A 23109-nucleotide genomic window follows, 5' to 3' on the forward strand; every position below is an offset into this window, starting at 1 on the left:
ACTATTTTCTCCCGGGATGCCCAATACATTTGCAGAATTAACAGTAATCAAGCCCACAGTCCAGGTCCTCGCATAGTTTGGGCCTTTAAAGTCGGCCATCCCAGATTGAGGGGGCCTGACCCCTGGGCGAGGCAGCCGCCTCTCAGTTTTGGGGCGGTGGCGACCCCAGTCCGGGAGTGGCCCCGGTAGGTCCCCGCAGGCGGGCAGGAGCTCCGAGGCCATTGGCTGGCGCGCGGGCTGCCAAGGGGCGGGGAGCGCCGCCGAAGGGGACTGTTTGCTCCTACGGGCTGTAGATGGAGCTGTCCGGCCCCGGAGAGGGGGAAGGCGCCTGGAAAACGTTCTTCTTCTCCCTGGCCGGCCCGAGCGGGGAACAGCACTCCCAGGATGCAGTTTGTGTCAACACGGCCGCAGCCTCAGCAGCTGGGCATCCAGGGCCTGGGGCTGGACAGCGGGAGCTGGAGCTGGGCCCAGGCTCTGCCCCCGGAGGAGGTCTGCCACCAGGAGCCGGCGCTGCGCGGGGAAATGGCCGAGGGAATGCCGCCCATGCAGGTGGGAGAACCCCGCCGGCGCCATGGCCGCGCTGCCGTGGGGGCGGGGCGCGGGCTGGGCCGCGGGACCGGGCCGCGCCGTCCTCCGGTAGCCTTGCGGCGCCCTCCCAGCTTCCGCGCCCAGGCGAGGCCCGAGGCGGGCGGGGCACGGCCGGGCTGCGCGGCGGGCAGGACGGAGCGGGCCCGACGCAGGCCCGGAAGGGCAGGCCTGGCCCGCGCGGCGCGGAGCAGCGATCGCCGGGCCCAAGTGCGGAGGCCCCGCGGGGCGGGGGCCGGGACCGTCCTTTCCGGGACCTGGCGGAGCTCTGACCCTATGGCTGAGCCCCGGCTTGGGGCTCCCTTTGCGCCCGGCCGGCGGAGAGCTTCGCGGGCAGTGCTTCCGCCCGGACGCAGAAGTGAATGCCTCGTTCGTGTTTACACGGTGGCCAATTTGACGGGGATATTTTTTAAATGTTTGATTACCACCTTTCGCCAAGTGTAATGAGTAATTCACTCTCCCCCTGCACCGGGTGTGATCCGGGGAGGGGGCCATGGAGAGGTGACTTCGGGGTCTTTCCTGCGGTTGACAAACTTGGCCTCATGTTGGAATGGCCTGGGCAGCTTTTAAGACTCCTGAGCCCTTGCCTCGTCCCAGAGCTCAGGGTCTCTGCCGGGTGAGAGTAGCACCAGGCATTTCTTCAGGCTCCATCGATGATCTCCGTGGGCAGAACCGGTGCTCCAGAATTGGGTATAAAACCAGGGGAGGTGGATCCTCAGAGAGGCCTGAAAGCTTGCCCAGGGAAGAGTCTCTGGGCCCACCCTGGGGCTGGGCTGCTCAGGGGCCCCTCTGCTCACCACCCGGCTCTCAGCCAGGTGCTAACGAGGGAGCCAGGGGCTGCTGTGTTGTGTTTGATCCTTTTCAGGGTTAGGGCTTCAAACCCGAGAAAACTAAACTGGGCTCCGGGACTTTCTTAACTTCTACTGTGGACTCTGTCCCCTTCTGTGGGCTAGGGCGGAGTGGAGCCTCTGTGATGGAGGAATGGGTGCTTTCAATGGAAACACCAGCACCTCTTACTGGTATTACAGGGCCTGGCGGTCCTAGGGCCCTGCTCTCCACTCTGCTGTGTCCCGGAGCAGGGCTGCCCTGGAGCAGGGCTGCTCGGAGTCAGAGAGTGGGGCTGGTCTGCCCAGATCACCCCAAGCAGCAGGCCTCCCCTTTTCCTAGCCTGAGAGCCTTTTCTGCAGCCATCGGGAGGACAGAAAATGACACCTCTTCCTGTCCCAGGTGTGAAGGAGAGTCGGCTGCCAGCCCATGTGGTCCAGTGAGCCCTGAGTCTGACACCAGGTCCCAGATGACCAGTGAACTGTCACCAGCCTCAACCAGCCCCCCTTAGCCATAGGTCTCAGCTCTCAATTGCACCAATTAGTTTACCCTTCTGGGGTGAGGGCTCTGTGCTGGAAGATAAAAGGGGGAGTCCCCAGGCCATGGGGCACCCCTTCCCCAGGAAGCAAGGAGGGGTCCCAGGGGAGTTTTTGTTTCTCTTGGTCCTCTTGGGTGTGAGGGACATCCCCTCTTCACCTCTAATGAGTGACCTTTTTTAGTGAACCTATTTTCAATTTGGAAAATGTTTATGAAACAGTAGTTGTATATGGGGGGAAGCTGCTTTTCTGCCCTAGCTTGGGCTCTCCGGTCTTTTCCTTGACTGCAGCCCTGGTAGGAATGTGGTGGGTTTTTTTGTTGTTTATTTGTTTGTTCCGAGACGGAGTCTTGCTCTGTTGCCCAGGCTGGAGTGCAGTGGCACCATCTCGGCTCACTGCAACCTCCGCTTCCCAGGTTCAAGTGATTCTCCTGCCTCAGCCTCCCAAGTAGCTGGGATTACAGGAGCCCACCACCACACCCGGCTAATTTTTGTGTTTTTAGTAGAGACAGGGTTTCGCCATATTGGCCAGGCTGGTCTTGAACTCCTGACCTCAAGTGAGCTGCCTGCCTTGGCCTCCCAAAGTGCTGGGAAGGTGTCAGCCACTGCACCTGGCCAGGAATGTGTTTTTTGTTACCTGCAGCATCTAGAGCTGCCCCAGCTGGCAGTGCAGGGAGGCGCTGCGGAGTGACCAGCTGCCTCCCTGTGCTTCAGTTTCATCATCTTTAAGGCAGAGATCATCATTCTTGCCCTAACCTGCTGAGAGATTGCTGGGAAGATTAGCGTCAGGTAACTCATCAAAGTTCTCGGAAACATAAAACACTAGGCAAATACAAAGTTCGTCATTAAGGCTAGCCCTTGAAGAAATCAGTTGGTCTATTCAAAGAAAGTGGCCTGTGACATTTTAGGCAGGGGTCACAGCCTTAACTTGCTGAGGGTCTATGTGGGTGAACTAGTGACCAGCCTGACTCACCTAGGCAGGAGATGGGAGAGTGTTGAGTTGGGTGGGTGGGTGAGTGGGTAGCTGTTGCTGGGGGTGTTAGTGTATCCTGAGTTACGGGGGCCTGGCAGAAGAAAGACAACATGTAGCATCTGATTAGTTGACCCCTGTTCCCAGCTGACTTCCCCGGCTCACACAAGGTCTCATCCTGGGTTGTCGCTTTCTCCCTCTGCATACAGGCTCAAGAATGGGACATGGACGCCCGGCGGCCGATGCCTTTTCAGTTCCCACCCTTTCCAGATAGGGCACCTGTCTTCCCCGACCGCATGATGCGAGAGCCCCAGTTGCCCACAGCAGAGATCTCACTCTGGACTGTGGTGGCTGCCATTCAGGCTGTGGAGAGGAAGGTGGATGCCCAGGCCAGCCAGCTGCTGAACCTGGAGGGGCGCACGGGGACAGCCGAGAAGAAGCTGGCCGACTGCGAAAAGACGGCCGTGGAATTTGGGAACCACATGGAGAGCAAGTGGGCCGTGCTGGGGACCCTGCTGCAGGAGTACGGGCTGCTGCAGAGGCGGCTGGAGAATTTGGAGAACTTGCTGCGCAACAGGAACTTCTGGGTCCTGCGGCTGCCCCCGGGCAGCAAGGGGGAGGCCCCCAAGGTATGTGGTGGTCCCTGGGGCAGGGATAGAGGTGAGGAACAGCACAGGTGCATAAAATTCTTGATTTCATTTTGTCAGCCCTTCTCATAAACTTCTCTGGCTCCCCATTATTCAATTTCAGTGTCTTCTTAAAGCCTGTCTCCACTGAAACAACCTGGTCTTGGACGTTCTACCCCAGCAAGGCTCACTCCATTCATTCCCCACAGTCTGCATTTCTGTCTGGGAGCCTTTGCTCTCGCTGTTCCTAGACCCTTGAGTTGTCTGGTTGTCTGCAAGTTCCTGCAGCTCTTCACTCCTTGGTTTTCCCACTTGACACCTACCAGTGACCATGTGTCATTGGCTGTCTTGGTATATGCTCACCGGAATGTGGCTGGAGTCGCACATCAAACCAGGCTGCCTGGAGTTGCTTTCAAGTCGTGGTCACTGACCTCAGGGGGGCCCTTCTTAAAGTTCAGAATGCACACTCCGTATCTTACTCCGTTCCCTCTCCTGCTTTCCTCCCGGATCCTCAGCGCTGCTTTTCAGTTCACTGAGAGAACGGAGTCACCCAGAAGAGGCGTCCACATGCAGCCAGCTTGTTCTTCCATCTGCTGCTCGGTGGCCACAGGCTCTGCTTTCCCTTGTTCCTGTGGCTTGACGTCCTCTGCCCACCCCAGGAAGTCACCCCAGCATCTCTCTCCTTTTCCTCTGAGTCATCAGCTCTCCCCCCTCTGCTGGGCTATTCCCACCAGCATGTGACTGTTCTGTCCTGCTGTCCGTCTTTAACAGAAAAGCTCCCTGGGCCCTGCATCTACCTGCATTGGTGCCTCATTTCTCCACTCCTCTTTAGAGCAGAACCCCTTGAAAGAGTTGTCTATACTTGTTATCTCCAATTCTTTCTTCCCCATTTTCTCTCCTTCCCTCCCTTTTCCCCTTCTCTTTATTATAGAATATTCAAATAAAAGTAGACAGAATAGTATAATGGGTCCCCATGTATCCAAATTCCAGCTGCATTAGCTGCTAACTCTTGGCCAGTCTTGTTTCACCTAAATCCCTGCCCACTTCCCCACTCCCATTTTATTTTGAAGCAAACCCCAGACATTAGTCATTTCCTTTGCAAATATGTCAGTATTAGCTCAAAAGGTAAAGACTCTTTTTTTTTTAAGTGATAATCTCAATGTTATTACCACCACCACCATAGTAAAAGTTTCAGCCTAGATCACTATCTAGCCAGTGATTAGATTTTCAGTTGTTTCAATTTTTAAAAACATTTTTTTAGTTTGAATTAGGATTCAAGTAATGTCCACACATTATGTTTGAGATGTCTCTTAAGTCTTTTTTAATCTGCGGGCATCTCTTCCATCTATTATTTTTCCTTTCAGTTTATCTGGAAGGAATTGGGCCATCTGTCCTGTTTTGCATCTCGCTGTCTGGATTCCACTGATTACATCCCCTGTGGTCTCATTTAACATGTTCCTCTATTCTCAGTATTCCAGTTGATTGGTAACTGGATCTTTCTCTCTGGAACGCACTCTGATCAGGCCTTTGCTCACTAATGATGTCCGTGGTGTTACAGCCAGTGGCTGCTTCTCAGTCTTCATCCTCCCTGTCCTGTCAGCAGCATTGTGTGTAGGTGACCACTCTCTCCTTGAAACCCCTTGCCGTGGCTTCTGGGACACCTCTCTCTGTTGAGTCTTTTCCTACCTCACCAGCTGCAGTGTCTCATTGTTTGCCAGTTTTGCCTCCTTTGGCCAGCTTTCTAATGCATGGAGTGGGCCAGACCTCTGTCTTGGCCTTTTGCTCTTTATTTACTCTCCTCCCTCATGACTGCATCCCGTCTCACAGTCTTTATTATTTATTTATTTTTTTGAGACAGAGTCCTGCTCTGTTGCCCAGACTGGAGTGCAGTGACGTGATCTTGGCTCACTGCAACCTCTGCCTCCAGGGTTCAAGTGATTCTCCTGCCTCAGCCGCCCTAGTAGGTGGGATTACAGGCATCTGCCACCATGCCCACCTAATTTTTTGTATTTTTAGGGGAGACGGGGTTTCACCATGTTGGCCAGGCTGGTCTCGAACTCCTGACCTCAGGTGATCCACCTGCCTCGGCCTCCCAAAGTGCTGAGATTACAGGCGTGAGCCACCGCGCCCAGCTAGTCTCACATTATTAAAAGCAATCTGTATGCTGTCACCTCCCAAATAGATGCTTTCTCTCCCCTGCTCCCTTTCTATATATTGCCCAGCTTTCTTTCTGGAATGCCAGATCCACATTCCCACCTATTAATTCATTTGGATGTCAGTAAATCTTAGATTTAACATGTCCAAAGTGAACTGCGGGTCGCCTGCCTGAGACCTGTTCTACCTGAAGTTGTCCTCATCTCTGTTGATGACGGATGGTTCCATCCTTTCAAGTGCTCAGGCCAAAGCCTTGGAGTCATACTTGTCTCCTCTCTTTCTCACACCCTACTTCCAATCTATTAGTAAATACCCTGATTTTTCTTCAGAATATATCCACAACCTGGCCACTCCTCACCACCTCCACTCCCATCGCCATCGTCTGGTCCCAGGCACCATGGTCTTTCATCTGATTTTTGCCATGGCCTCCTGGTGGGTCTCATTGTCTTCATCCTTGTCCCCCCACCCATACAGTCTATCTCAACACAGCAGCCAGAGTGATCCTTTGAAAATGTGAAGCAGTCACATCACACCTCTGCTTAAACCTCCCAAATGGCTGGGCATGGTGGCTCACGCCCATAATCCCAGCACTTTGGAAGGCCGGGGCAGGTGGGTCACGTGAGATCAGGAGTTCAAGACAAGCCTGGCCAACATGGTGAAACCCCATCTCTACTAAAAATACAAAAATTAGCTGGGCATGGTGGCAGGCACCTGTAATCCCAGCTACTCAGGAGGCTGAGGCAGGAGAATTGCTTGAACCTGGGAGGCAGAGGCTGCAGTGAGCTGAGATCTTACCACTGCACTCCAGCCTGGGTGACAGAGTGAGAATCTGTCTCAAAAAAAACCCAAAAAACACCTCCCAAATGGCTTCCCATCTGATTAGAATAAAAGCCCATGTCTGTTTATGGCCCACGCTCTCTTCCCCTGCCTCTCTGACCTCCTCTGCATCCACTCCCTCCTGCTCACTCCCATCTGTGCTGTTCTGCCAGCACACCACGTGCGCCCTCAGCTCAGGGACTCTCCACTGAGAAGCTCCTGCCCTGAATATCTGCATGGCCGTCCTCGCCTCCTCTTCCATCAGGGTCTGCTGAGGTGCCACTTCATCAGCATGCCCTTCTACAACCATCCTATATGAAAGAACCACGTCCCCCAAGCACACTCGTCTCCCTGCCCTTACTCGAATTTTCTACAAAGCACTTTTGCCATTGACATCTTAAATATTTAAGATATGCTTCTTTTTTTTTTTTTTTTTGAGACAGAGTCTTGCCCAGGCTGGAGTGCAGTGGCACAATCTCGGCTCACTGCAACTTCTGCCTCCCAGGTTCAAGCGATTCTCCTGCCTCAGCCTCCCGAGTAGCTGGAATAACAGGCATGTGCCACCATGCCCGGCTAATTTTTCTTTTTTTTTTTGAGACGGAGTCTTGCTCTATTGCCCAAGCTGGAGTGCAGTGGTGCGAACTCGGCTCACTGTAAGCTCTGCCTCCCGGGTTCACACCATTCTCCTGCCTCAGCCTCCCAAGTAGCTGGGATTACAGGCACACATCACCACACCCGGCTAATTTTTCTATTTTTTTTTTTTAGTAGAGACGGGGTTTCACTATGTTGGTCAGGCTGGTTTCGAACTCCTGACCTCGTGATCTGCCCACCTTGGCTTCCCAGAGTGCTGGGATTACAGGTGTGAGCCACCGTGCCTGGCCTAATTTTTGTATTTTTTAGTAGAGACGGGGTTTCACCGTGTTGTCCAGGCTGGTCTCAAACTCCTGACCTCAAGTGATCCATCCGCCTCAGCCTCCCAAAGTGCTGGGATTACAGGCGTGAACCACTGCACCTGGCCTTATGATATTATTCTTAAGTTTAGTATTGCTTTTTTTGTCTTCTTGGTTGGTTTTCCCCAACCAGAGTGTAAATTCTGCTCGGTTGCCTGCTGTATCCCTGTGCCTGGAATGGTACCTGGCTTAGACTGGTATGCAAAAAATGTTTGTGGAGTGCCTCTCTCCAGCTGGAGAGCTAACAGCTTCCTGGCAGGGACTGGGTCTTGTATGTCTCCGTGTCTGCTGAGGCAACCACCCCAATGACTTTGCCAGAGGAGTTGTTTGACGTTACTCATTGAGGCTTCACAGAACTGAGTTGTAATCGTGGCTCTGGTTCCTCGGCAAAACATTTCCTGGCACTGCAGCCACAGAGGCTGGTTTTTAGTATGGTTTTGCATATGTCGCTTGTCTAGCACAATCAGCATTTACGTACACACTGCCCTTTTCTTTTGTCTGTTCTGTGTGTCTCAGCGCATATCCTCGTGTGGCACTGTGGCGTGTTCTGTGCGCTGCATTAGGCATTAGAGGAGACTTGACTTGACAAGGGCTCTTACAGAATAATGAAATGGCTTTGGGGTCTGGAATCAGAGGACTTGGGTTTAAATCCTGACTTTGCCACTTACTGGTTTTTTGTTTTTTTGGGACGGTCTCACATTGTCATCCAGGCTGGAGTACAGTTATATAATCATAGCTCACGCAGCTTTGAACTCCTGGGCTCAAGCAATCCTTCCACCTCAGTCTCTCAATTAATTAGGACTACAGGCACATGCCACCACACCCAGTTAAGTTTTTTATTTATTTTTATTCTTTGTAGTGATAGGGTCTTGCTATGTTGCCGAGGCTGGTCTTGAACTTCTGGGCTCAAGCAGTCTTCCTGCCTTGGCTTCCCAAAGTGCTGGGATTATAGGCTTGAGCCACTGCGTGAGGCCTGCTTGTACTGATTTTCCTATCATTGGTCAAATGTATTTTTTGTCGTTTCTGAGCCTCCTTAATTCCTCTTTTGAAGGAAGTGAAGTATAAACAATTCAGTAAATTCCCAGCTGGTTTCTCTGAGTTTCAGGGTTATTATCAATAAAACGAAGATGATAATATGCTTACTTCATGGAGTTGTGAGGATTAATTAATTTTATTTGTAGGAAGACACTATGTAGATTATTGTGTTAGTTACCTATTGCTGTATAACAGATTACCTCAAAATGTAGCAGCCCAGCCTAAAAAATAATTATTTATCATCTCACCATTTCTGTGGGTCAGGAACTGGGGAGCAGCTTAGGTGAGTGGGTCTGGCTCAGAGTCCCATGAGGTTACCGTCAAGCTGTTGAATGGGGCAGCAGTTATCTGAAGGTTTGACTGGGGCTGGAGGGCCTGATTCCGGCATGGCTCGCTCACTTACCTGTTGGTGGGAGGCACGTGGTCTTGGGGGAGGAAGAGGAAAAAGTAAAAAAGACACGTGCCAGATGGACGGGAGGCAACATAATTACAGGAACCAAGCAGGATAAAATTCTAGAAAGATGATTTGACCTTTCGAAGAGGTCAGAATTGTTGAGGATTTCAACAGAAGGTCGCTGATGATCTTCCAGAGTGTGGTTTCAGAGAATGGAGGGTACAGAGGCAGAATCTAAGGGGGTAAAGAATGCATAGATGGTGAAGAGGAAAAAACAGAATGTGTCTCTTGGGATGTTCCCAGTGAATGGGGAGGGCAGAGTGACCTGAGGGAGCAGCGTGTTGAGGGAAGGTTTTTCTGAGGTTGGAATGACCCTGAAGGACGGAGCCAGTAGAGAGGGAGAAACTGATGACTTAGATTAAGCTTCACAGGCAGGAGGTGGAGGAAGAGGTGAAGGGCACATACCGGCGGCCTTGGATTTGCAAGGAGAGGGGCAAGAAAGGAGCTTGCCGGCGTCTACCTGAGATCAAAGACAGACAGATGTGGGAGGTCACTTAAAGGTCTGGGAGAATGAAATGTTTGAAACAAGCCTCCCGGAGAACATAGCAAGGTGTCAGCAAGAGACAAACAAGAAGCTTCTGAAGCAGCTGTGAGACAGCGGTATGAATTGGTGGTGGATGTCATCTGCGGAGTTCTAGTAACAGAGAATTAAAATGAAGAAAGGGGGCTGGGCGCGGTGGCTCACGCCTGTAATACCAACACTTGGGGAGGCCAAGGCAGGCGGATCACGAGGTCAGGAGATCTAGACCATCCTGGCTAACATGGTGAAACCCTGTCTCTACTAAAATAACAACAACAACAACAACAAAATTAGCCAGGCGTGGTGGCACACACCTATAGTCCCAGCTACTGGGGAGGCTGAGGCAGGGGAATCGCTTGAACCTGGGAGGCGGAGGTTGCAGTGAGCCAAGACTGTGCCACTGCACTCCAGCCTGGAGACAGAGCGAGACTCCGTTTCAAAAAAATAAAAATAAAAAACAAAATGAAGAGGCCAGGTGCAGTGGCTCACCCCTGTAATCCCAGCAATTTGGGAGGCTGAGGTGGGTGGATTACAAGGTCAGGAGTTTGAGACCAGCCTGGCCAATATGGCGAAACCCTGTCTCTACTAAAAATACAAAAATTAGCCGGGCGTGGTGGCAAGCGCCTGTAATCCCAGCTACTCGGGAGGCTGAGGCAGGAGAATCACTTGAACTTGGGAAGCAGAGGTTGCAGTGAGCTGGTATCGCGTCACTGCACTCCAGTCTGGGTGACAGCGAGACTCCGTCTCAAAAAATAAATAAATAAAAATAAAAATAAAAATAAAATGAAGAAAGGGATCTGTATTACTTTTCCCAGGTTGGGGCTTTTCCTGCATCTGGTGGAACGTCCAGTAGTTAAAGATTCTAGTTCTGATTGTAAAGATGGACAGTGAGTTGTCAGTCCATAGGGGTGGGGCCATGGCACTGAGGTGTAGACATCGCACCTGTGCATGGCATTCTCAGAGTTACAAGCACCTGGTAAAAGGGCTGACATTTCTAACTTACATAAAGGTGCTGCCCACTCACCATGCTGAGTAGTGGTAGCTGTGCTCCTGACTTTGCTTTTTCTAACTCACCCCAAGGTGCCATACAAGCCAGCTTTGGCCCTGTAAATGCAGATACGTAGATGAATGGACTGTAATCACGGGATGGGGGAGGATTGAGGGGTCGGATTTCAGACCGAGAGTGAAAGGCTGGTTCAGTCGGAATGTGAAAGTGGTAAGAGGGAAGGCTGTGTGTCCAGAGGAGGAAGTTCAGTTATCAAAGTCATGGAAGTGAAACGATTTTGGACAATTTGGTCCAAGTTGAGGTCGTGCTGGTGAGTGGCTGAAGTGAGTGATTGCAAACTGAAATCGGCTTTCTGTAACAGATCCGAACACACTTGTCATCAGTCTGACAAGTGACTGACACCACGCGACGACTCGGGCCGCAGTGGAGCTTCCTGGTGTTGGCACTCGCTGTGCAGCACACTCAAGTATTTATTGATTCCCTACTGTATGCTCCTTGATGATCAAGATAGAGTAGTGAACGAAGTGGACCAAGGTCCTGAACCTTAGCACAGGCCTTAGATTTTAAATGCTTTGCTGACAAAGAGGTAACTGTGTGCACAGAGGTGACCTGACCTGAAATACAGGTTTGGTAACCAGGTTTTACTCTACTTGGCTCACGGATACCCACTCTGAGAACCCATTACCCCTCTGTCACCCTGAATACCAAAAGAAGCATATTGACTACTCTTTACCCTCAGGTATCCAGTTGACCTAAAAGTGAAATAACAATGGATGTGGCTAAATGCTTTTTCTAAAAAGGCAGGGTTGACCATCCGTGTTATTGAAAGCATGAGAGGGTCCGGGACAGAGAGGACTGACTCCACTGAGATGGACATTGGGGACTGGGGAGCCACGGAGAGCAAAGGCCGGGCTTTGGTGGGGAGTGGGTCTTGTGGCCCGCAGGAGAAGGGGAGGTGATGGGGAGGAACAGGCAGGAGGCGCTAGATTAACCGCTTGTTGGCTTAGGTTCCAGTGACTTTTGTCGACATTGCTGTGTACTTCTCCGAAGACGAGTGGAAGAACTTGGACGAATGGCAGAAGGAGCTTTATAACAACCTTGTTAAGGAGAACTACAAAACCCTCATGTCCCTGGGTAAGGACGCCTTCTCTCCTCTTTGGTGAGCCATCTCTGCAGAGGGTTGTGAAATGCTTATTCGTCCACGTTAGCACCGCCTAGGCAGGTTGTTTCATATTTCTATGTAATGGAAACTCAGGAAACCATTTGCTTATAATGCTAGTAGGATAGAACAGTTTACAATAGGATAAAAAATTAAAACCCAGTAACAGGGCCCATTACCATAGAACTCAACGTTACACCACTACCACGTTGGATTACAGTAAAACAGCACCATTCGCACCTCACCACGCACCACATCCCAGCAGCCCGCGGTAAGTCATAGCTGGTCTGATGTTGGCTTTCAGAGACCAGCTCTTCCTACAGTTGAAATTTGGGCATCTATCGACTCGTTTTCAAGGTTCTTCATAAGAGATTACCCACCTAACTCGCGTAACTGCTGCCAAAGAGGGACACCCAGGTGGAGAGGGGGAGATGGGGTAGGGGAGAGTTCTCCCTTCCCCTTGCTGGATGCGTTGGTCAACTTCACTCAGCCTTTCCCTCCCTCCTCCTCACTTCCAGACGCGGAGGGCTCAGTCCCCAAGCCAGATGCTCCAGTCCAGGCTGAGCCCAGGGAAGAACCTTGTGTGTGGGAGCAGCGCCACCCCGAAGAGAGAGAAATCCCAATGGATCCCGAAGCAGGTGATGGCAGCAGAAGAGAGTGCGGGGTCCAGGGAAGGGCGAGAGAGGACAGCCGGCTTCCCGCACACTGCTGCCACGGGGCGCCACTGTGTGTGCACCATGGGGCGAGGGTCTTGGGTGGCTCCCAGGGGCCAGTTCTGCCAGAGTCGAAATTTGGTGATCACTTACAGGAAGAGATCTCAGGGCTCAAAATAGCACCCTGGATATTTGTGGTGTGGTTTGTTAAAGCCGCGTAGCTCTGGACTCTCAAGTAAGCTGGGTGGAGAGACGAGGAAGGGCTTAGGCTTATGCTACCGCCCCAGGCCCGGGCTCAGAGAGGCTGACAGAGGAGGGAAAAAGGAGTCTGCGGCGCATGCGGGGTTTCGCCCCGGCCCGTCGCTTATTGCTTGGCCTAACGTACAGCGTCATCACCTCATTCTTCGGCCGACACATGCGGCTCACCTGCAGGCTCGCCCTGCAAGCCGCTTGCCTCACTCAAGAAGGAATCTTAAGCCTGAGGAAATCGGGCCCCCCGAGCACATCACACTTGATGAGCTCTTGCTGGGGTGGAAAGGGTGGAAGGCCCTAGGGTTCTAGGCCTGCCTCTGCCTTGGAAATCTTTCCTCAGGGTCAGCTTTCCTGAGCATTGTTGGATTAGGTGAAGTCTGGTGCTCAAACTGTGTTCTCTACCTCATTGGAGGAACTTTTGCCTGTCTGGGCCCTCTGTCCTCCCTTGTTTTTTTGTTTTTTGTTTCTTTGAGACAGAGTCTCACTCTGTGGTTCAGGCTGGAATGCAGCGGTGCAATCTCAGCTCACTGCAACCTCCGTCTCCCAGATTCAAGTCTGCAACCTCAGCCTCACTGCAACCTCAGCCTCCCGAGTAGCTGGGACTACAGGCATACACCACCGCGCCCAGCTAATTTTTGTATTTTTAGTAGGGACGGGGTTTCACCATGTTGGCCAGGCTGGTCTTGAACTCCTGACCTCAAGTGATCCACCCGCCTCGGCCTCCCAAAGTGCTGGGATTACAGGCGTGAGCCACCATGCCCTCCCTTGTTTTTAAGCGGAGAACATTTTCCTGAAACTCATCTTAGAATGCAGCTCTCAAGGCCACACTCTCTCCTCCTCCCATTCCCAGTCTTTCCTTTTTTTGAGATGTGATTTACAGACCATAACATTTACTGTTTTAAAGAATGCAATTCAGTGGCTCACAAAGTCATGCAACCAAAATCATTATCTAATTCCAGAACATTTCTACCATAAGAAACCCCGCACCCGGCAGGGCACGGTGGCTCACGCCTGTAATCCTAGCACTTTGGGAGGCCGAGGTGGGCGGATTAGCTGAGGTCAGGAGTTCAAGACCATCCTGGCCAACAAGGAGAAACCCCGTCCCTACTAAAAAATACAAAAAATTAGCCGGGCGCAGTGGTGTGCACCTGTAATTCCAGCTACTCGGGAGGCTGAGGCAGGAGAATCGCTGGAACCCGGGAGGTGGAGGTTGCAGTGAGCCAAGATTGTGTCACTGCACTCCAGCCTGGGCTACAGAGGGAGACTTCATCTCAAAAAAAAAAAAAAAAAAAAAAAAGGCCGGGCGCGGTGGCTCACGCCTGTAATCCCAGCACTTTGGGAGGCCGAGGAGGGCGAATCACGAGGTCAGGAGATCGAGACCAGTCTGGCTAACATGGTGAAACCCTGTCTCTACTAAAAACACAAAAAATTAGCCGGGCATGGTGGTGGGCGCCTGTAGTCAGTCCCAGCTGCTTGGGAGGCTGAGGCAGGAGGATGGCGTGAACCCGGGAGGCGGAGCTTGCAGTGAGCCGAGATTGCACCACTGCACTCCAGCCTGGGAGACAGACTCCGTCTCAAAAAAAAAAAAAGAAACCCCACAGCCACAAGCAGTCCTTCCCTGCTCTCTTTTACTCCCCCCCCCGCCCACCCCGCCCCTGGGAACCACTAATCGACTGTCCGTATCTATGAATTTGCCTGTCCTGAGCATTTCCTCTAAATGGCTCCTTCCCTGTCTTCATCAAGGACTGCAGAAGTTTAAGGTCAGCAGCGGTAGTAACAGCACCTAGTCTTATGGGGTAGCTTTTTACATTTGAATCACTGTAATCTCAACAGTTTCAGTTGGTTATCAAACCATCACTGAGCATGAGATAGAACAGGGATCACTGTGTCCTTTTTGTAGATGAAAAGGGTAGACCGGAACCCAGAGAGGCTAAATGACTCATCCACTGAGTTGGTGCAGAGTTGAAGCCAGGATCCCAGTCTTCAGATTGTTTGTCTTCTCTCTTTCCTGGTGCCTGAGCCTCCTCTTGCAGCAGGGGGCGCCATCAGAAGAAAAGGCCCTGTTTGCTGCATGCTGGGCTTCTGTGTAGAGGCTATGTCCTTGTCTTTTATGCACAGTGAGTCCTCAATTAATGTCATTGATAGGGTCTCGGAAACTGTGGCTTTAAAGTGACATATAACACAACCAATTTTTCTTTCTCATCAATGTTATAACTAAACATCATAGAAGGAAATGACGTTATTCGAGGATCTGCTATGTGTCATTTCACTTGAACTCACTGTTTCCAAGAACCTGCTGACTACAGTGAGACTGGCTGTATAAGGAGGTTCTGCACTATCTGTCCAACAATAGAGCTTAGTTGTGCCTTTTTGCCCATCCCGGCTTCTCACAAATCATATATATACACGTGTGTGTGCATCTGGCCTCAACCTGGCCAGCTCTTTCTGACTGGGGTGACAAACAAGGACTAATGACTCCCACAGAGAGGTCCAACTTGTGGCCCAGTCCTGATTAGGACCCAGCCAGTTACACAGCTCTAGGTTGTTTCTGAATTCTCTCTTCAGTGTCATCACCCCTCATTTTGCTGCTTGCCTAGCCCTTTTTCTTGAATGTCGGCTTCCTCTCTGCTCCTGAGACCTTCTGCTCCTCAGGGTCCCCCATGGCTCCAATAGGAACCCGAGACCCCTGTCTTCTCCCCTGGCAAGTGCTGTCAGCCATGCTTCTGAGCCCAGAATGTCCTGGTGACCAGCATGCAGAAAAAAAGACACAAAGCAACGTCATTCTCTGTTCCCAGGAGCAGAGCTCCTAGTGCCTGCAGAAAAAAAGACACAAAGCAATGTCATTCTCTGTCCTCAGGAGCAGAGCTCCTAGTGCCTGCAGAAAAAAAGACACAAAGCAATGTCATTCTCTGTCCCCAGGAGCAGAGCCCCTGGTGCCTGCGCAGGATGCGTCCTCCCAGGTGAAGCGTGAGGACACCCTGTGTGTCCGGGGTCAGCGGGGCCTGGAGGAAAGAGCCATCCCCACGGAATCCATTACCGGTGAGTGAGCCAAGCAGCCGTCCACACCAGGGAGGGGAGGGGAGGGGAGAGGGTTAGCATGGTCTGCCAGCCCCCAGAGTTAGCTGTCACATGTGCCAGGCCAGAGGGCTGAGCTCGAAATGGAAGGGCTGTGCATCCAGGGCTGGGCTGAGCCAGGATTCCTCCAGGAGACACAGACGTGGCAAAGAGCATTGACAATTTGCTGGTACACCTGGGCTCAGCGTGTTCTGTTCCCTCTCTTCCTCATATTATCCGTTTGTAACTATTCCATCTTTCCCTTTAGAAACAATATCCTGGCAGAAGTACTAAGTGTAAGGCTTCATGGGTGGGGGAACAGGGAGGTCAGGAAGACCTGTTGTTCCCTGACCAGGAAGGCCTTTCATTGTTTTAAACAAGTATTTATGGGCTGCTACCTCTGTGCCAGGCACCCACATACCTGCGGTCCTGTGAGGGACCTCCTCTTAGCTGGCATTGCAGCTGGACTCTGTCGAAGGTGAGAACTCTGTTACAGCAGATGTATGTATCAATCAGAGTTCTCCAGAGAAACAGGACCTGTAAGGGTGTGTGTGTAAAAGAGAGATTTATTTTATTTTAAGGAATTGGCTTGTGATTGTGGAGGCCGGCAAGTCCAAAATTTACAGGGCAGACCAGCAGGTTAGAGCCCCAGGGAATCGCTGATGTGGCTGCTCGAGCCTGCAGGCAGAATTCCCTTTTCCTTGGGGGAGGTCTGTCTTTTCCCTTAGGCCTTCAGCTGGTTGATGAGGCCCGCCCACATCATAGAGGGCAATCTGCTTGACTCAAGTCTACTGACTTACATGTTCAAATCTCATCTAAAAATATACCTTCATAGAAACAGCTAAATAATGTTTGACCAAATATCTGGGTACCGTGGCTGAGCCAAGTTGACACATAAAATCAACAATCATGAGACATATTAACATACTGTAGCCCTTTACTTATCCACAGGTTAGAGCTCCACAAACCTCATCCCCCCCTTAGTCAGAGCCTCACACCCATAGGTAAGTGCTTATAGTGTCTGGGTAGAGGAAAGCCCGTTCACTTGTCATCAGGCATGACCCTTGAAAGCATCACAGTATTAGGATCTTTAAGGAGATCTTTAAGAGATAAGAAGACAATAAGGGGTAAATTAGGTTTCAGAGACTCTGTAGAAGAAAGAGAATATAGGGTATTTTTCTTACATCTTAGAAAAATCCCATTCAAAAGATTTAAAGACTTCTTGTAACATTACTTTATACCCCATAAATATATACAACTATAATTTGTCAATATATAATTTAAAAAAAGAGGCTTTCTGGAAGTTTTCATCTTTCCAGAGGAAATACCTCTTTCTGTGGTGGTCTCAGCACCAGAATGGGAACCTCGTTCTAAGGAGATTTAAGTTCCTGCAGCACAGAAAGGCTCTTTCTTAAAGACTGTAATGTTACTCCCCTGCAGCATCCTCTTATTTGCAGCAAAAGCTCCGTTAATTGGGGCCAAGCTGACTTCAACCTTTAGTTAATGAGACTTATGTGATTGTACCTGATGTTTAGGGGAAAGAGATAATTGCATGAAATCAGAGATTTACTCAAAACACAAACTTGCAGGAGATTTCGCATCTTCTAACACCTTTGCCGCTCTTGTTCCCGCGAGTAGACTCCCCAATTTCTGCCCAGGACCTCTTGTCCCGGATTAAACAGGAGGAGCATCAGTGCGTGTGGGATCAGCAGGATTTGGCAGACAGAGATATTCCCACGGATCCCAATTCAGGTGAGAACAAGGTCAGAATGAATATTGAGAGCAACAAGTGTTTTTCAAAAGGAATCATTAAATTAATAATTTATTGTGTTTATGCAGCTGATACTAAAATTACTTCAGCACTGATTTTTTGTTTTTTGAGACGGAGTCTTGCTCTGTTGTTCAGGCTGGAGTGCAGTGGTGTGATCTCAGCTCACCGCAACCTCCGTTTCCCGGGTTTAAGCGATTCTCCTGCCTCAGCCTCCTGAGTAGCTGAGATTACAGGCATGTGCCACCACACCTGGCTCATTTTTTGTATTTTTAGTAGAGATGGGGTTTCACCATGTTGGTCAGGCTGGTTCTGAACTCCTGGCCTCAAATGATCTGCCCGCCTCAGCCTCCCAAAGTGCTGGGATTACAGGCAGGAGCCACCGCGTCCGGCCATTCAGCACTGATTTTTGAACAATAAAAACAACCAAAAAGCGTCTAAAAGCTGCATATATTTCTGTGTCAGAAAATCATTTACATTTTCTGGAATTTCTCTTGAGTGAATACTAGTTAGAAGTTTCCCAAGAAACTTGTAGGGAGGGTCTAGGCATTCAGGGAGGCATAAAAGAACAATGGAAGCCCCACCTGCCCACGACCTATGTGTGTGTCCATGTGATTGCAGAGCTGAGAAGTCCAGTGTCATTGCCTGGTAGTTAGGACACAAGTCTCATCCTACCCACCATACCAGGGAGAGAGGATGAGAAGTTGAATCTAGGATTCCTCGTACTTTGTCAACTTCACCACAGAGAAATTGAGGGGACCCAGGGCAGAGGGAAAGCGGGGCCTTCCTGCTTCACTGTGGTTCTTATCAGTGACCTCTGGTTGCGGCCTCTGCCATCGCTGGTTTCTAAATCATACCTGTTAGCCATGGCCCTGAGGGCCGTTATCTGGGGCTTTCTTCTGGCCTGTCCTGGCCCCATGGGTTCCTCTGGGGCTAAGTGGCAGAGCTGGGAGATCTGGGTTTTAATCCCGGCCCTGCCACTGCACAGACCTTGGGCTAAGCCTCCTTCTGGCCAACTTGAAATGCAGCGAGCAGTGAGAGTCCATTTAGGAAGGGGCTTATGAGGGTAAGGAGGATGGCCTGGAAATGCAACACCGATACCAAAACATGCCCTGCAGGTTGCAGCCACCGCATGGGATGGTTTTCAAACCTTTGATGGGAGGGCCGAGTGGAACTGAACAAAATCTAAGACTGCCTTCTTTCCATGACAACAGAGTCTCTCATCTCAGCACATGACATTTTGTCATGGATCAAGCAGGAGGAGCAGCCATACCCATGGGGACCACGCGACTCAATGGACGGAGAGCTTGGATTAGACTCTGGCCCTAGTGAGTAACGTCCCCACCTAGACCCTGGGGTTTCTTCTCTGGAGCTGTACAGCTGAGGCGTGGACGAGGGCTGGTCCTCTTCTCAGCTCACCCCTCGTAGGGTGATGTTCTGTTGATGGCAGCGTTTCAAAGTTCTGCACCAAAGCACTCCCATTCTTTTTGGAGTGTGATATTGTATTAGCTCCCCGGGACTGTCATAACAGGGTACCACAGGCTGGGCAGCTTCAACAATAGAAATTTATTCTCTCACAGTTCCACAGGTTGAAAGTCCAAAATCAAGGGGTGGGCTGGGCCTTGCTCCAGACTTCCTCTGAAGTCTGTATGGGATTCCTCCCTCGCCTCTCCCAGCTTCTGCTGGGTGCCGGGAACCTCTGGCACTCCTTGGCTTGTAGATGCGTTGCCGCAAGCCTCTGTTGTCACATGGTGTTCCCTTGTGTCTGTCCTCACATGCCATCTTATAAAGACACCAGTCATATTGGATCAGGGCCTCCCTACTCTAGTATGACCTCATCTTAACTAACTACGTCTGCAATGACCCCGTTTCCAAATAAGGTCACATTCTGAAGTCCTGGGGGTTAGGACTTCAACATATTTGGTGGGGGAGGGGGGAGGGCACAATTTAACCCTTTATGGCAGGGAGGGGAGGAAGGGAGAGGGGCCGGGAGATTGCTGAGCCAGTGTGCCCGAGGCAGTTGACAGCAGCAGGTGGCTCACATGCTGGAAGACACTAGCCAGGCTGCACACGGTGGCTCACACCCATGATCCCAGCACTTTGGGAGGCTGAGGTGGAAGGATCTCTTGAGCTCAGGAGTTTGAAACTAGCCTGGGTAACATAGTGAGACCCACAGGGCCTACAAAAAAATTAACAAATTAGCCAGGCGTGGTGACTTATGCCTGTGGTCCCAGCTACTCTGGAGGCTGAGGTGAGAGGATCGCTTGAGCCTGGGAGGTCATGGCTGCAATGAGCCATGCTTGCACCACTGCACTCCAGCCTGGGCGAGAGCGAGATCCTGTCTCAAAAAAACCTGAAAGAAAAACAAAAAACACTAGAAGAAGTACCCCAGGCATCCCTGAGCTACCATCCCGGAGTCACTGATGAACACACTGAAGCTCAAAGAGAAAGGGAGGATTGTTTTCCCAACAGGTATGGAACCAAATGTCTCACCAGACTTGGGTCTCTTGGGTCTTTCTGAAGCTCCGTTATTGACCTATGACCCTAGGCATACGTTTATGGATTTTTTTTTTTTTTTTTTTTTTTTTTTTTTGAGACGGAGTCTCGCTCTGTCGCCCAGGCTGGAGTGCAGTGGCGCGATCTCGGCTCACTGCAAGCTCCGCCTCCCGGGTTCACGCCATTCTCCTGCCTCAGCCTCCCGAGTAGCTGGGACTACAGGCGCCCGCTACCGCGCCCGGCTAATTTTTTGTATTTTTAGTAGAGACGGGGTTTCACCGTGTTAGCCAGGATGGTCTCGATCTCCTGACCTCGTGATCCGCCCGCCTCGGCCTCCCAAAGTGCTGGGATTACAGGCGTGAGCCACCGCGCCCGGCCTGTTTATGGATTGTTGAACATTCTTAGCTCAGGCTAATATTCCTCGCTAAAACCCAGTACCATCCCCTTGCCCTCAACATGGCTGACCTAGTGTCTTCTGGCTGGTCAAAGGGTTAACAGAATAGCTGCATGTGTGTTCCCTGTCCATATTTCCTGATATTTTTTTTTTTTTTTTTTTTTTTTGAGACAGAGTCTCACTCTGCCGCCCAGGCTGGAGCGCAGTGGTGCGATCTAGGCTTACCACAACCTCCGCCTACTGGGTTCCAGCAATTCTTCCACCTCAGCCTCCCGAGTAGCTGGGATTACAGGTGCGTGCCACCATGCCTGGCTAATTTTTGAATTTTTAGTAGAGACGAGGTTGCACCATGTTGGCCAGGCTGGTCTCGAACTCCTGACCTCAGGTGATCTGCCCACCTTGGCCTCTCAAAGTGCTGGGATTACAGGCATGAGCCATAGTGCCCAGTGCTGACATCTTGAAGGAGCTTAAACTTCACGTAAGAGCGGAGGACATGGGTTGTTTCTGGTTCTGAACAGCCATTTCAAACTCAGGCAAGCGGATCACACTCTCTATAAGACAACTTAGTTCTAGAAGAGCCAGTGTGGGCCTGGAGGAATTGGCAGGAACGAGATAGGAACAACGTATGTCCTTATTTCAAGTAGAACTGAAAGCGGTCCTCTGTGTAACTGCTGGCTTGGTGGGATGAGATGGGGGAAGCCAGGAAACTGGCGGTGAGCACCGGAAGAAAGCCAGCTCCATCTCTTCCTCCACAGCTGGTAGGCTGCCATTGCTAGCCCTGGCCCGAAGGCATAGGAACTAGTGCATCTGACCTGGGGCCAGGAAATTCTGCCCAAACCCTTCCTTATCCCTCAATGCTGTCTTCTGATTCTTCCCAGTTGGCTAGGAGCATGTGGGCCTAGAGGAGCCTGTTCTTGGGGACTTGTGCTGTGTGGAAAGCAGTCTAGGAAGGCCCATAGAGAACTTGCAAGGATTTGCAAAGGACCCCACCATTTTCCTACTTAAGTTTGGATATCATAGAATGATTTGCCTCATGTTGTTTTATCTTTTTTTTGTTTGTTTAAAGACAGGGTCTCACTCTGCCGCTCAGGCTGGAGTGCAGTGGTGTGATCCTGGCTCACTGCAGCCTCCATCTCCTAGGTTCAAGTGATGCTCCTGCCTCAGCCTCCCAAATAGCTGGGACTACAGGCATGCACCACTGTGCCTCAGTAATTTTTAAAAATGTTTTGTAGAGATAGGGTCTTGCTATATTACCCACGCTGGTCTGAACTTCTGGCCTCAAGCAATCCTCCCACCTGGGCCTCCCAAAGCTCTGGGATTACAGGCAGGAGCCACCAGGCCCAGCCCATGTTATTTTATATTTGAAGGACCTTTGAACCCTAGCATTTGGGAGGAAATGCACAGAATTTAGGAGATAGGAGTATCTGGAAATGGTTCTCTTGCCTGCCCAGTCACGACAGCCTCTTATCAGAACCTCTGTTCTTTCTCCCAAAGTGAGCCTGCTTCCTATTTATCAGTGTTGGAATTTGACACTGGCCTGTCATCTGTGGTTTCTTTGATGTTTAAAACCAACCTAGTATTGTGGTTGCCAGGGACAGCCAGATGGTAGACATGCTATTATGTGGAAGAGTCTTCTGGAAAGGGGATGGAGGGGAGAAGAGTCAGGGTAGAGAACACAGTGCAGACACGGGATACCTGTCCCTGCCAACTTCATTCTCCAGCCCTGGGATATGTAAGAGGGAAATAACTGGTATCCGTTTGACTCAAAGGCAGACCTCAACCCAATTGGATATTACAGTCTTGTAAAAGGGACTCCTGAATTTATTTATTAATGAGTGTATACTGAGTCTCTGCTCTCAGCATGTTAGTGTAAGACAAGAAGAAGATTCAGTTTGCCCAAAGTTAATGTACATCAATGCCTCCACTGAAGCAGGAAGCGTAGCTAGGACTCTGGAGTGCAGTGGCTAAAAGGTGCTTCCGGAGTGAGAGGTGGTAAAGATCCTGAAGCTGGGCCACCATTCCCAGATGCCAACACCCACAGAATATGACGTGAAAGCACCCTTTTGAAATTCCCACATTATTCACTACAGTGGGTTAAAACAGTGGTTCCAACCTTTCATAGTTGATATTTTTTTAGCAGGTATTTACTTAATGCCTGCTATGTGTTACACAGTATTGTAAGCACTTAGAATAAGCAGTGAAGGGCCAGGTGTGGTAGCTCAGGCCTGTAATCCCGGCACTTTGGGAGGCCAAGGCAGTTGGATCACCTGAGGTCAGGAGTTCCAGACCAGCCTGGCCAACATGGTGAAACTCCGTCTCTACTAAAAATACAAAAAACAAACAAACAGACAAACAAAAAACAACTAGCCAGGAGTGGTGGTGGGCACCTGTAACTCCAGCTACTTGGGAGGCTAAGGCAGGAGAATTGCTTGAATCCGGGAGGCGGAGGTTGCAGTGAGCCAAGATTGCGCCCCTGCACTACAGCCTGGGTGGCAGAGTAAGGCTCTGTCTCAAAAAAAAAAAATTGGCAGTGAAGAAAGACCTTTTCTTTTGTGGGAAGAGGATGAATAAGCAGGCCAGCAAGCAGGCAAGGTAAAGCCAGGATGCAGCAATGCTCTGAGAACAATGGCAGGGAGAACAGGAAGGAGTGTGGACATGAGGCAGAGCAAGGGCAGAGTGGTCAGGAAAGGCCTCCAAGGGGAAGCGGTGCCTGACTGAGTGTGCCCTTGGCAGTGGGAAGGAGCCGGCCGTGGGGTTGCAGGGGGAAGAGAAGACCAAGAAGAGGGAAGTGAAGGCAGGGCCATGGAGGCTTTGGGGAGGAGGATGGAGCCGTAGACTGAGGCACCTGAGCATGTAT

At 50.9% G+C, this 23109-nt stretch overlaps 1 protein-coding gene across 1 annotated transcript in view; it reads left to right on the forward strand.

The window, feature by feature from the left end:
• Nucleotides 1–259: 259 nt before the first annotated feature.
• The window catches only part of ZNF282 (zinc finger protein 282), a 31104-nt gene continuing 8254 nt past the window's right edge, over nucleotides 260–23109 (forward strand). The window contains exons 1-7 of the mRNA XM_001166690.8: nucleotides 260–549; nucleotides 3125–3544; nucleotides 11484–11610; nucleotides 12154–12273; nucleotides 15460–15579; nucleotides 17233–17346; nucleotides 18577–18690. Coding sequence (XP_001166690.3) covers nucleotides 385–549; nucleotides 3125–3544; nucleotides 11484–11610; nucleotides 12154–12273; nucleotides 15460–15579; nucleotides 17233–17346; nucleotides 18577–18690 — 1180 coding nt within the window. The 5' untranslated portion in view covers nucleotides 260–384. The remainder of the gene's footprint in view (nucleotides 550–3124; nucleotides 3545–11483; nucleotides 11611–12153; nucleotides 12274–15459; nucleotides 15580–17232; nucleotides 17347–18576; nucleotides 18691–23109) is intronic.

Source organism: Pan troglodytes, chromosome 6, assembly GCF_028858775.2.
Source record: "Pan troglodytes isolate AG18354 chromosome 6, NHGRI_mPanTro3-v2.0_pri, whole genome shotgun sequence".
NCBI classification, from domain to species: Eukaryota; Metazoa; Chordata; class Mammalia; order Primates; family Hominidae; genus Pan; species Pan troglodytes.